Raw genomic sequence first — 15,378 nt, forward strand, 5'->3', positions numbered from 1 at the left:
CACTTTACAGAAATACATTAGGAAAGTGTTAATTCATATACAAAGTTCTATTTTCAACTTAATATATATATATATATATTATATACTAAAATTATAGAAAACTTAAAAGTTATGTTTTTCTGCCAGTTGGTCTTTGATGAACTTACTGATTCCATTCCCTCAAATATATTAGCATACTTTAACACAGAAGACCGGGTCACACTATGAGTTGATTATAAAGCAATATTCAGCAACAATACCTGTTTAAAATAAATTTAAAATACACAGCAAGTAATGATTTAGAAAATTAAAATGCAGAAGAAGAAGGAGGAAGGAAATGGAGAAACTGAACATAAGATTGTGGTAAAACTATAATTTCAAATATGACATGTGGCACTAGAATTGTTTTTAGCAAGTTTTAAAAGCATGCACCTGATTTCAAGAAGGGAAGGGGGCAGATAATACGTAATATCTTTGCTCAGTAATTTTAACTGCATTAAAAATATTTTATATGTTCCAGCACTGAAATTAATATTTCATATATACTGGTGCTTAAATATTCAAAAGCCACTGGAATTCAGAACTCTAAATGTTTTCCATCATAATACAATATAATATATTCCATCATATATATATATATATAATGTACAAAATAAATCTAAATTCACTAAGCTTTTTTCAAAATTCACTTTAAAAAAAAAAGGGAGAGAGAAGAGGATTCAGTTGTATAAGAATGCAGTTTGCACCCAAATTCAAGCTATGAATTTGAATTTTTTCTAGAACTTAATGAAATGATGGGTTCAGAATTTCACTAACAGCTGATGCTGCACTACAGGAAACACAGATACGCAAATGAGACAGCTTTTAGAAGTCAAAATGTCTACCATATAACATCAGTTTTTAGTACTGGTTTATACCAATAGACATTAATTATGAATGACTGCAGAGTTTGCTTGATAACACAGTACTGGTAAACTCACACAGTGCTGTATCCTTACCAGGTGCAACTGCTTCATTAACTGCAATTAAGCGATATGTAGAACTTGAAAAAATTTACAACTTGGCATTGAGAAAAGTTGTCGAAGATTCATAATAAATTTTGAAAAAGAAAATTCTTTTAAACACATGAAGTACATCTTTCATTACCCATAACTGTTATTCCCAATAGTGGAGACTTGCCTTGTCCAGGAAGACCAACCAGAAAAAGTATTTATACTATATTTATATCACTTCTTATTTTACTGTTTTTAAGGTACTTTATGATACTTCTAATATATTACCAGAGATAAACTCAACGTGAAATGATATGTCCGATAAATATTAAAAAGAAAATATTACCTCAAGATATTTTAATCATTTAATATGCATTTTACATATTCTTATATATGGAAAAAAAAAAAAAAAAAAAATTGGAAGAATTTATTATTATTTCTAGCAACCCTTTAAAAAATAATAAAGTCTGTCTCTAGAAAATATTTTCATTTTTCTTTGTCAAACCTTGCTTGAAAACATATTTAAGAACTCAACATAGATGTAAAATATTTCAGTTTAATGTGCCTTAATATTTCTTCATAGAATTTTACTCTTATTCAACCCATTTCATATGAGCCTCCATCCCATGCCTGGATATATGTTTTCTATGTCTAAAAACTTAATTTTTGTCAGCAGTATTAATTTTTTCAGTTAATGCTATTTGCAACAACATTGTTACATTAATATTAAAAAAATATTTCATGATCATTTTCCTTTTGTTTTTTATTCATGAAGTTAGAAGATAAAAGTGAAATTAAACCAAAAATAAAAATCTAAATTTAGATTTACTGCTTTTGGTTGGGTAAATGCTAAGAAGAGAAAATGTTCCTTAATTAAGGCAGTTTGTAGTGATTTAAAAGTTATCTATCTAGTTAAATATTATCTACTGCACTCAATAAGGTACAAATTCATATGTCTAACATTCCCGTGTTATTTTTACCGTTATCTGAAAAGAAGGAAATACTAGATCTGATGGTAAACATATTAGAACACAAACAAATTATTAAAAAAATTAATGATAATTTAATAAAATTTAATATTAGTTCTAGTATAGAAGTACTAACAGTGGTCACTCTGATTCTGACATAGTATGCTGTGTGATTTCATGGCATCCATCCATCAGCTAATTCTTTTTTGGACAGCCATGTGCAATTGGCAGGAAAACATACTCCCTAATAGAAGAGCACTACTTAAAAATTTAAACATATGAAGATGGTATGATGTTTACAAGAGCAAAATCTTGTATTTACAGAAATATTTTACCAAAAATATTTATGTTTTAAATATTCCATTTGATAACCCTTATTCTTCACTATCCCTCTACACTGTAATTTCCAAGACAATAAAACTTGTAAGTAGTGGAATAAATATTTTATCCCATTCCTCTTGAACAGCTTTCCACAGTCTTAAGAGGGTTATAGGTCAATGTTTGGACAGCCTGCTTTTTAAAAGCCCTGAAACATGAAAATCCATAGATGATACATCAGGAGACTTAGTAGGGATATGAGTGAAGGGTATGGCCTTGATACATATTCCTTGTTCCATTTTTTCATGGAAATGAACAGCGAATTTTGATGTGTGGTTGCTTGCTTTGCTTTGATGCAATTCTATTGATTAATGGCCCTGAGGATAAAGAAGAGGTATTTCATATTTAAAAAATTGGATATAAAATATGCTTCTGATAATATGTAGAGTTAACCTGAACAGTTTTCTGCATTCTCTTTAATTTTTATTTGTCGTTATGTCAAAACCCATAACCAGCAACAATCATAAATCCCTTAAAAACTTTCTTTAGATTCTTTGAACCATGTTCGAAGATTTTTCCCCCCCTTCTCTTTGATGATAATAAAGGGATCCCTTCTTATTGAGGTCATTTAAATATACCCAAGGGGCATCTATTATGACAACATTTTCCCCTTTTTGCACGAATAATTGTTTCTCGTAGAGAATTCTGCAGGGCATTCTGCTTTCAGTGATGTGTCATGGAGAAAGATGATGCACTTTATGTTTTTCGCCTTTATAAGAATCAAGTCAACATTAATCAATTTGTTTACAATTTGAGCATTTTAATGATTATGCAACTATCCTTTGACTTCAAAGATTTTCTTTTAGCATTAAAGTTCATACCTTCGCAATATTCAAAACAATCTTCCCCCTCCCCAGATATGTATTTTTAAGAATTATTCTCCTTTAGGCCAAACTTTAATGTTCCCCCCTTTTCTTATTGACAATATTATCTCTCATTGCTTTAGATACCAAAAAATCACGGCTTTAATAGCATTTTTTAATAACAAAATACAAACAATCTTCTTTGGAAAGAGCACAAATGTAACCTTTTCTGTTCACTGCTTTTTAAAAGCATTATTTTGCATGAAAATAAAATTGTCAAATAGCAGATGATAACTTAAACTATCACAAATAAGCTGAAATTAAAAATAAAATTTCCAAGCTGGCAATTCATTTTATAGCAAAGCAAAGTTGTTTAAAAATTGTGCGAACAGCCTCTGTACAATGCTTCATATTTCATATACCGTATTTGATGGCATATAAGACGCACCCTTATTTAGAAGGTCACATACATGGGAAAAATTTTCAATAGTCCGCGTGACAGCGCGGTACCACAATAACTTAAAATGTGGTTTCTTTTAGTTCTCACGTTTCGTAAAAGCCAAATAAACAATCATTGAATGCAATTACCAAACATATTTTTATTAAGGAAAATTAACAAATGGCAAGCTATTTTGAACATGATACGTAAATTTCAATAATGAGTAAATGAATGAACGGCAAGCAACCAAACATAATACAAAATAAAGCAGAAACAACAAAAAACACAGATTCAAAGAAAACGTTGCCTATCATATGAAATTAAACTTTAATCACTTTCAATACCATAAAAATCCTTTTCACTATCATCATCATCGAAAACGAGAATATCGTCATCACTACTGTTTTCATCATCGCTAGTATCACCTTCTTCGAAAAATGCGTCGTCTTCTGTTCCGTCAAAAGCATTACTGATTCCGCACTTCTTAAAAGGGCTTAACAATTACTTCAGTCGGTACGTCCTCCCAAGATTTTTTTACCCACTCACACTCTTGGGAAATAGAGGGCAGCTTCATTCTACCTGAGGGTGTGAGGGCGTGATGTGGCTCTCCTATCCACTTGTTTCATCGTTCTCGCACTTTTTCCTTAAATGGCTTATTCACCGATACATCTAAAGACTGCAATTGGCTAGTTAGTCCACCAGGAATGACAGCTATCTGGGTTTTTAATTCTCTCGCTTTATTCTTTATGGTTTCAGTTCTATGGGCGCTAAATTGATCCAAAACCAAAAGAGAGGGTTTTCTTAAGAGTCCACCAGGAAGCCTCACTCATACGTTCTCTAACCACAGTTTCATTCGAGCTTCGTCCATCCAGCCTTTCAGATGAACATGAACAATTACACCCGTTGGAAGCTTTTCTTTTGAATATGAAGAATGGCGGTAGTTTTGTGCCATCAGCATAACATGTTAGAACTACGGTATATTGGGGTTTTTCATGACCTGTGGTTTTTATGGTTATTGATTTAGACCCTTTAATACTCTTGTCTTTAATAGTCTTGTTGGATGGTACATCAAATGTGAGTGGAATTTCATCCATATTTCCTATTTGACCGAGCTCAAAAGAAAACATCTTGCGTGCATTTGTAACAAACCTATGAAATGCTAGTATTTTTTCATCATAATCTGCTGGCATTTTCTGTGCAATAGCTGTTTTTGTGCGCATTGATAAACCTTGCCTTTTTATGAACCTGTAGCACCAGCCCTCAGACCCTGAAAAGTTCTGATTCCCATGTTTTTCTGCAAATTCTTTGGCCTCACTGATTATCATTTTGGTTGAAACACTTATCCCAGATTTCCTCTTATCTATCACCGACATTTTTACAGCATTTTCAAGTTCAGGCCAAGATAGAGCTGGGCACCGAAGGTTATGTTTTTGTTTTTTAGCAGTCTTCAGTTGATCTTCCTGCAGTCGCCAAGTACGTATCATTTTTTCGGTAGGTGGTGGACCAAAATGCCTTGCTTCTGCTCTGTTTCCATGCACTTTGGCGTAGTTTAACACTCCTAGTCTATACTGAATTATATAGCTTAATCTCTTGTTTCCTGTAGTAATATTTTCCGGGGTATTTTTTTAAAACAAATAGTTTTACGCACCGATACCGACATGTTTATACAGAGTAGCACCGATACCGACATGTGTGTCGGCTGAGTCAAGGAAAATCTATGTAAAGAAGGAAAGGCTCCATAGACGTAATGTGACCGTCGAACCTGTTCGAGCTTCGACATCAGCTTCAAGCTTTGGCGCTTTTTGACAACAGATATTTCACGCATGTGCAAAATAATTATGGCTTTTATCCAGGCTAAAAATAGCATTGAGTATTGAAAGTTAACCTGCGTCCTTCACGTATACGACGCAGGTAACTTTGAGACCAAATTTAGGAAAAAAAGTGCGTCTTATATGCTGTCAAATATGGTATATCTTTATACAATATTTATTGATGAATTAAAAAAAAAATCTTCTGATTTATCCTGTAAACTGCAAATCATTATAAAAAACTTTTCAACATACAATATTAGCTACTTATTGGATCTAATTAACTATACCTAACAAAATTGCCCATTAACCAGCATAATTTTAATTTTTAAAAAGCATACAAATGAAAGATAGAATTTAATAAAGTTGTAGGGTTTATATTTATTTTAACTAACATTTATTTTAAGTTTAAACTATCTTTCCTGTCAAGCCTTACTTTCCCCTGGAATTGCCAATGCCAGAGTATGTAAATTTTAGTAGAACGCGCAAGGATTCAAAATAGTCAGCGGAAGTTTCTGAGTTAAATAGAAGGGAAACGAGTTCGAAAGTGTGCTTTCTTGCTTCACGAGCGTGGAGGTGGCTAGTTAGAAATTGAAGAACCACGCGTTTCGGCCTGTGTGCTTGCCTCGGCAGTTTGTTAATCTTTCAACGTAATATTCAGAAGTTTGCTGAACTATCAGCGGTATCTTAGAACGCGGTGAGGTTAGTTACGTTTAGAGAGCCTCGTAGTTAGTCACTAGTTATTATCTCGTTTCAGTTTCTTATTTTTATTTTTACCGCCGGGTCGGCGTAGTTTGTGAGCGTCAAGGGCACTCCTTTATAATTTCTGAAGTTGAATAAAAAGGGATTTAAACCCTTCTCAAGACTTTGGTCTACTTCCAGTTCTTAGCAGTCACCACTATTGTTGCGTGCAGGTTGGAAGCGCGCAACGTTACATTGGCGCCCGAACACTTGTCGAACTGAAATGGCCGAAAATTGGATGGAAGTTGCTGGACAACTACAAGAAATGGCAAGTCAATTGGAAGGATTTGGATACCTGGTCCAGACGATGAGAGCTTCAATTAAGCCAAACGTCAATTTCGACGGAAAAAATTCGGTGGCGATATTTCTGGAAGGCCTAGAAAATCATTTCCAGCTCTACCCTGTGCCTGAAAGACAAAAAGTTGCCATCGCCACATCTGCACTAAGAGGACAGGCCACGCTATGGTGGAAGAATATAGGCAAATTTTTATTAGGGGAATTTGGAGGCCAGACATATACATTTGAAAATTTCAAAAAATTGTTATTAAAGGCCTTCCCCATAGTGAAAGATCGAGCAAGGCTAGAAGCCGAACTATATAGTTTTTATCAATGGAATATAGAAAAGTTGACGGACTTTATTCTGCAAAAAATTAAGCTGACGGTTATGCTGTATGGGAAGAAACCCGACGCGGAGATTATTGAAATAATCTTACCAAGATTGGTACCTGCTGTTCAAGATTACTTCAAAATTAGAAACCCAAGCACATTGCAGGAGCTCTTCGAATTGGTGGTCAGAATAGCGGAAAAAGCTAGAGGGGGCATCGTATTCTCAAAGTATCCCAAGGCAATCTTCAAATGAGCAGACCAGAAATGCAAACCGCTCTTATTGGGAAAAGAGCTATCAAGCTAACTCATCGAAGCTCGAAGGTCAAGGCCCAAAAAGGAAATTCGAAAACAACCGTCCACGTACCCAGAAGGCAGAAGTTGAAAGGAAAGCTTTAAATGAGTAGAGGGGCCTGTGAAAGTGAGGGTCCAGACCCCAGAAGTTTTGAAAAAACCCTCAAAAAGACACTTGAATACAGTCATCGTAAGGAACTCACAGTTACCAATTATACAAGTCCTGGTTGGCGATGTTCCAGTAGAAGCCCTCATCGATACAGGAGCAGAAGGTAATTTCATGAGTGATATTTTTTTTTAAGAAGAACTTTAATAGGTTTCGATTATTTAAAAATAAAAACACAGAAATCATAGCAGCACAAAGACAAACTTGTCAATGTATCGGAAAACTATCTTTAAACATACAGGTCCAAAATGAAAGCCTTAAAGTATTAATTTTTGTAGTAAAACATTTGCAAAGTCCACTTATTTTGGGTATGGAGTTTTTAAAAGCCGCGAAGGCCAAACTGAATTTTCAGGACAGTTCTATTGTGCTGGAGATGGATCGGAGGGTGGTGGAACCAGTGGAACAACCGCAAGTCGACCTTAGCCATTTGAATGACCATGAAAGTCAAGCCATCCAGCAAGTGGTGAGTACTTTTTCAAACTTGTTTTCAGAACGGCCTGGTAGCTGTCAAATAGTTAGGCATGAGATACAGTTAACTGCCGACAAACCCTTTAGGACTAAACCTTATCGCTATGATAAACAGAAAGAGCTAATCATAGAAGAACATATTCCGGAAATGTTAAAGAACAAAATAATAACGCCCATAAATAGTCAGTACGCGAGTCCAGTCGTACTATGTAGGAAAAAGAACGAGTTTCCTCCTTCGGATAAAAGAGCTTGGAGGTTTGCTATCGATTACAGAAAACTGAATAGTATTACTAAATTCCCAGTTTACCCTTTTCCGGTAATAGAGGAAATTATTAGAAAGATAAAATCTATAAGATACATGACTACTTTGAACTTAACGTCTGGCTACTATCAAATAGCTATGAGACCCGAAGACATACATAAAACCACGTTTGTAACAAATTTGGGCACATAAGCATTTTTACGCATGCCCTTTGGGTTGTGTGGGGCCCCATCAACATTCCAGAGACCTATGGACATTGTTCTAAAGCCTGTCCTAGGAAAATCTACTTTAATCTATCTAGATGATATAATTATAACAGGTAGTACATTGGAACAACACATTAAAGATCTAGAAGAAGTTTTTAAATTATTAAAAGAGGCCGGTCTTACAATTAACGCCTCAAAATGCAAGTTCGCAACTAAAGAACTTAAATATCTGGGGTATAAAATTTCGCAAAAGGGTATAGAAATGCAAGATTCAAAAATAAAAGCAATCAAGAATTTTCCACCGCCCAACACCACCAAGAAACTTTCTTCTGTCCTTGGGTTATGTTCTTATTATCGGTCTTTCATAAAAGATTTCGCTAATATTGTTGAACCACTCTTAGTAATCAAAAGAAAGAGAAGTAAATTTACGTGGACAGTGGAAGCAAATACCGCTTTCGAAAGATTAAAAGAAGCGCTCATCAATGCCCCTGTCTTGAAATTCCCGGAGGAGGACGAAAACCTGGAAATTGCAGCAGATGCGTCGGACTATGCGGTGGGTGCGGTTCTTATGCAAAATAGCCATCCTCTGGCATTTTTTAGTAAAACGTTGAATCAGACACAAAGGAATTATACAGCTACAGAGAGAGAAACATTAGCCGTATTAATGGCTGTACACAAATCTCGAGTTTATTTCGGCAAAGCGCCAGTAACAGTCTTTTCGAATCATGCGGCTGTTGGTAGACTTTAGTCGGGGAAAAACATAACGCCCAGGTTAATAAGATGGGCTTTAAAACTCCAAGAACATAATCTAATAATCAAATATAAACCGGGTAAGGAAAACAATGTAGCTGACGCACTTTCTCATATAAAACTGGACGATGAAGGCAATGAACTTAAATGTGCTGTGATGACTTCAAAAATTTTAGATTCTAGAGATACAATTATTGCTGAATTGAAAGCTGATCCAGAATTTGGAAGTATCTATGCATATTTGAAAGACCCCAAAAGCTTTGAGCACACAGATATCGATGCGATAAGAAATAGAGCAGAAAACTATGAAATAACAGATAATTTATTATTTATACGAAAACAACAAACGACAATCTCAAGTACAAACCAGTCATCCCAGCCTCGCTTCGATTAAGCATTTTGAAGGAATTACACGACGCGAAAACAGCAGGTCATTTAGGGGTCAGAAAGACTTTAAAAAGGGTACGCGAGGCTATATATTTCCCGCAATCATACAAAATAGTAAATGCATATGTTAGGTCCTGCAATCAATGTCAGTTAATAAATGATATTAATTACAGCCCGGCTGGGTACTTAAATAGCATTCGTGCTACATTTCTGAATGAAATTTTAAGCATAGATCTTCTTGGTCTTTTCCCCCAGAGTGAGTTAAATAAAAATCGTTTTTCTTTTAGTAATTGTAGATCATTTTTCAAAATGGACAGAAATTGTTCCACTTAAATGCGCGTCAGCCAAAACAGTCGCAGATGCATTCTTACACAGATACATTTTAAAATACGGTGCACCGATAAAAGTCATTAGTGATAACGGTAAACAATTCATTAGTCAAATATTTGAAAACATATGCACTGGACTTGGCATACACCATATCAAAATGGTTCCGTATAGACCACAGGCAAACATAGCAGAAAGAGTTAATAAAAACATTGTAAAAATAATTCGCAGTTATGTTAGCACACATCACAAGCGCTGGGATGGCTACATAAATGAGTTAGCTTATGCTTTAAGAATGGCAAATCACGATACTACGGGAAAAACTCCAGCAGAATTATTTTTAAAACAGAAGTTAATTACGCCTTTAGATAAATTATTCTTTGTGCAACAAAGAGAGCAAGAATTTAAACAGAAAGACGTGCAAACACTTATTGACCATGCGGTTAAAAGCTCGGATACGGCAAGAAATAGACAAAAGTTATATTATGATAGAAAACGCCGTGAAGCAGATTTTAAAGTTGGGGATAAAGTATTGAAGAGGAAATTTTCTTTATCAAGTGCTCCAGACAATTTTACTGCAAAGTTAGCTCCAAAATTTGAAGGCCCCTATGAAATTCAGGAAATTAAGGGAGTCGTATTGTACCTTAAGAACGAGAGACGGGAAATCTGTAAAGCAAGTCCCGACCAGATGAAAAATATTATAATCAAAATGATTTTGAAATCCTTAAAAGTTTCTTGCAGGACTCAAGCGTAAAAGAAGTAGAAGGTCCAGAAGTAACTTCACCCGTTCCACCATCCAAGAAGCAGAGAACTGAAGAGAAACCTAGCCCTTCTACAACCCATGCGACGGTACCGAAAAAGAAGAAATGAAAACTTTCAGACTCCAGCATTTAAGAAATACAAGAAAGCAAAGCCGCCGCGTATTAGAAACCTTGGTAAAGAGGAAAACACCACTTACAATGTATCGCAGTAGAAATTCTACATCGAGGAGAACGCTTCCAGGGCCAGAGAGTCAGGTGCAAACAAGGCCGCCGTTCCCCAGAACGAAAAGACAACCACCAACAGAAGAAATTCAAGAATGATTCCAGACCGGAGGACGCCAAGACCAGCCATCCAGGGGAATAACGGAAAAGACAGCAACCCGACGACTACCACTCCAAGAGGCCAGCATGCAGAGAGCGAAAAAGAAAAAGCAACGTGGACGACACTCAGAGGACAATAAGGAGAAGACTGACGTCGATGAAACCTATAACGTGGGAGCAGTTCTGCCAGAAAAGGATGTCGAAGTTCCAATCATCGAAAACTCAAAGATAAGTTAAAATCTTCTATTAAATTTTTTTCTTTTGTTCCGAAATGTTATGCATAAATACGAAGTTCTATGTTTTGACGGAAGTCAATGTGTCTCGGTTGAGACTTAGTTTTGTTTTACTTTATTTAGCTAAGGCAAAAGTATTATTTTCTTTAAGTATAAAATCTAAGAACAAGCAGTTTCTGTTGGTCGAAAGACTAATTCTGTTATGTTAAAGCCAAAATTTGGCCCAAGATAAAAATAACTTTGTATTCTTGTATTAATAAGAACTTTAGTTTCAGTGCCACCAGGGCGAAGAATGAGTAAAGTAAAAATTTATTTTTCTCTTATTCAATTTATGGTAAATTGTAAAAATCATATGTATTAGAATTTTGTAAATATACGTAAATACTTGAAAGTTATGTAAAAGTAGAATTTAGTCCAGAAGCATAAAATTTTAGATGCTAAAAGTAAATGCTCAAAAGCAATGAATTCAAATTTAAGTATTAAACGGTAGATAAAATCATGCTTTAGAGCAAAAGCCTGCATGTCTAAAGATGAATAAGGGGGAATTTAGAATGAATGTGTTTTGTAGGGTTCTCCACCTACACTTGAATTTTAAGAATGTTAAAGTAGCTCATCGAGTTGTAGAATGTCAAGTAAGGTGTGTCTATTTGGTCGTTGAATTCTAACAAATCATTGTGGTTAGGGAAAGTGTTGCAATACTAAAACACGAATATTCCCGTTTGACACCACACATGGTGGAGAGCCAGGGTAAAGTTAAATTCATGTTTGAATACTTGAATGAAAGTGAATTAAGCAGTAACTAAGGAAAATAAATCGTTCAAAAACAAAAACTTATTCAGTGTCAAGAAAGTGTAAATTATAATGTATTTAGAAAGATACTGATACTTATTCCTTCCAGATGCTGGAAGGAAGAGAACAGATTGATTGCTGAAGTCCAGGAAAAGTTGCAGTAAGAAGAGAAAATTAAATAAGTATCTACAGAAATTTATTCTACCTTTTGTGAGATAACAGATTTTTTTTATGTAAACGAAAAACATTGTAAAAATAAATAAAAACATTGTAAAAATAAAGTTCTTAAATTTTAGTTCAGAATTGTGGAAACTTTTCAACAGGTCGTTTCTAGGACCTGCTTCCAAGTTTACCAAATTCTGGCAGCGGCAAATGTAGGGTTTATATTTATTTTAACTAACATTTATTTTAAGTTTAAACTATCTTTCCTGTCAAGCCTTACTTTCCCCTGGAATTGCCAATGCCAGAGTATGTAAATTTTAGTAGAACGCGCAAGGATTCAAAATAGTCAGCGGAAGTTTCTGAGTTAAATAGAAGGGAAACGAGTTCGAGGTGTGCTTTCTTACTTCACGAGCGTGGAGGTAGTTAGTCAGAAATTGAAGAACCCCGCGTTTCGGCCTGTGTGCTTGCCTCGGAGAATTGTTAATCGTTCAACGTGATATTCAAAGTTTGCTGAATTAGCAGCGGTATCTTAAAACGCGGTTAGGTTAGTTACGTTTAGAGAGCCTTGTAGTTAGTCACTTGTTATTATCTCTTTTCAGTTTCTTATTTTTATTTTTACCACCGGGTCGGCGTAGTTTGTGAGCGTCAAGAGCACGCATTTGTAATTTCTAAAGTTGAATAAAAAGGGATTTAAACCCTTCTCAAGACTTTGGTCTACTTCCAGTTCTTAGCAGTAACCACTATTGTTGCGTGCAGGTTGGAAGCGCTAAACATTACAAAGTACTGAATATTATAAAATAATATTGATATTTAACACTTTTTAAAAATATTTTAATACAGAACATTTTATGTTTTTGAAAAGCATACATAAAATACCAAGCACAGGTACAGGTAGAAGAGACCGGGACACCAGAATTTCACACTGGTTGTGTAAGTATATGCCTGCTGCACTAACTATGCAGTTTCAATCCAATTTTGAGGAAATACATTGTTAGGGGGTGGTGTGAGGGTTCTCAACCCTCTTTCCCAACCACCAACCTCTCAACTTTCAGCTTGCCACATATTTTGAATGCCCCTTCATATAGATACTATACCCAGAGAACACCCATGCCTTCTCCAGGATTTGAACCCGGGCCCATCTATATATTAGTCAGCATCACTAACCACTGTACCGGTTTAAAACTAGGAAATTAAGAACAGCCCACTAAATTATTAAGGAATTGGCATACCTTTTCTTCTTCTTCACCCCAGTCTTCATTCCACAAATCTTCATTGCTTATGCTGTTGTTAAGTGATTTTTGTAACTCTGTAGTCTCCTCTGCAGTTTTATCTGCTTTCTCTACAATAACATAATTTGAATTACTAAGTTTGAAAATGAAATTTTAAGTTATTAAATCAACTAAATACACATAACATAACTGATAACTAAGTACTAATTAAAAGCTGAAATAATAAAATACCTTATATATTTCATGGATTACCAAAATTATTTAAAATTTAAATGCAAAAATTAAAATATCTGATGTGAATACTACATGACTTCCTTAACATGGCCTATATTAAATTATATAGATTTTTTGATGCATTTTATTTAAACTTATTTCCTCGAATTTCACTAGAAATATATTTCTCATTCAATTAATTCAGTTCTCACTTTGCAGCAAGGCAAAAATATATAAAATCGCAAAGCATCTTCATTAAATAATGTAAAATACAGAAAAACATAAAACACCAAATACAGTTAAAAAACAATTTTTCAGATTAAAATTTTAAGACTTCTATGCAAAATCAAGCAATTCGGCCAGTGAGCACGAAGACAAAATTTATGGTGCACAAAACTGAAATTAAATTAGTTTTGGTCCCACTCGGCAAAGAGACATTTAAGTTAGTGAACTAACTTAATTCACTATTCTACTAAGAGTTTCAAATGTAAACAAATAGCAACATCATTAGACTTTACAACTTTAAGTCATTTAAACAACTTTTAAATTGTTGCTAATTCTACAAATATTGCATAAAAACCTTATCCGGAACATAAGAACAATATAATTCAATCATTTTTAAAGCAAAAAATGCACAACTTATACAAAAACTTAGACATATAAGAAGAAAAAAAAAAAAAAAAAAAAAAAAAACTGAGCTCACTGAGCCAGGCAACAGAGTGAGTATATATGTTTTTATATGTATGGTTATTTTGGCCAATTGTAACCAAAACGTGAGGTGCACAACTACATGCCATACAATGTAATATAAAAAATTTCAATGTTCTAAGGCTACTTGTTTTTGAGTTATGCGAGATACATACACTCACATAACTATGTATACACGTAAAAGAGATCACAGAAAAATCTCTACTCAATCCATTTTACTTTCATTTTGGAAAAAAGAGTACTTTATGCTGCCTGTATATATAGATGTTATGCAAAAACATTGTTCAAATGATTATTTTAATTGAAATACAATACCCAAAAGATTGAGATTACAATACTTCCCTTACTTCATAGAAGGAAGTAAAAATGAATAAAAATAAACATCAAGAATTCCTCCATTAAAGCTCCAATAGCTTCTTGGAAACAAAATGCAAATATTATTTCGCCTCAAAATTATCATTTCACTTACAATTGTTATTTTTTAAAAATTTTACCAGAAAAGTCTAAGGAAATTCAAAAGAACAAAACATTTCATATTATAGAATTAAAAATAATAAACTGTAGCATTATTAGAAAAGTTTTCATATAAATATCCCTCTAACTCAAACATATTTAAAAGTAAAATTATTTCATCACTTAAAAATTTAGTTCATGATTAAAACAAACTAAACATGAATGTATGTAAAATTATTATAAGATAGGGTAAAATTAAATAAGTAGTTAGTGCATAACTTCTTTATATCATTGTTGAATAATAAAGTCATTTTATATTACAACTAAAATTCACGCATTGTAATTTGAAACTAATTAAGTAGAAGGAAAATAAATAAATAAATAATAATTTATAACTTTGCTCTAAAATTGGTATCGCAAAACAATCTACTCCTTACCTCTTTTTCAAAATGCAGCCGTTTTATGGTGGTAATTGGTATTTTATTGAGATATTTATAACCTTTTTTAAGCTAGAAATAAACATGAACAGTGCAACAGGAAAATAATTCGCAGTTATAACTAATTTAAAAAAAAAATACTAAATAATTTAATTATCTTCTTAAATTTTACATTAATTGCATCAAGATAATGTTGGATTGCTATAAATAAAATAGCCATTTAATGACATAAAGTCTTTCAAACTGCCCAAACAGGACAGTGGTTAGTGACACTGACTACCGTACCAAAGTGCCCAGGTTTGAATCCCAGAAAAGCCGTAGATGTTTGTAAATGAATGGTGCCTGTGTGACATGGGAGCACTCACAATATAGAGAAAGCCGAAAGCCTGCTCATGCAGCTTTGTGGTAGAGGAAGAATGGTGGGAGAACCTCACACCTCTTCAGTGGGGTGCATTTTTTCAAAATTTGGCTGGAGCTGGGCAAAGTCATACTGCCACCTAT

At 34.0% G+C, this 15,378-nt stretch overlaps 1 protein-coding gene across 2 annotated transcripts in view; it reads right to left on the reverse strand.

Annotated features, from left to right (window-relative positions):
* yata (N-terminal kinase-like protein yata) overlaps positions 1–15,378 on the reverse strand; it is a 100,874-nt gene that overhangs the window by 15,384 nt on the left and 70,112 nt on the right. For both annotated transcript variants that reach the window (XM_085827653.1, XM_085827654.1), the window contains exon 16: positions 13,067–13,176. In XM_085827653.1, the coding sequence (XP_085683779.1) occupies positions 13,067–13,176 (110 nt within the window). The remainder of the gene's footprint in view (positions 1–13,066; positions 13,177–15,378) is intronic.

This window comes from Stegodyphus dumicola, chromosome 12 (assembly GCF_044657685.1).
Source record: "Stegodyphus dumicola isolate Sdum_Otavi_A_Nest chromosome 12, ASM4465768v1".
Classification (NCBI taxonomy): Eukaryota; Metazoa; Arthropoda; class Arachnida; order Araneae; family Eresidae; genus Stegodyphus; species Stegodyphus dumicola.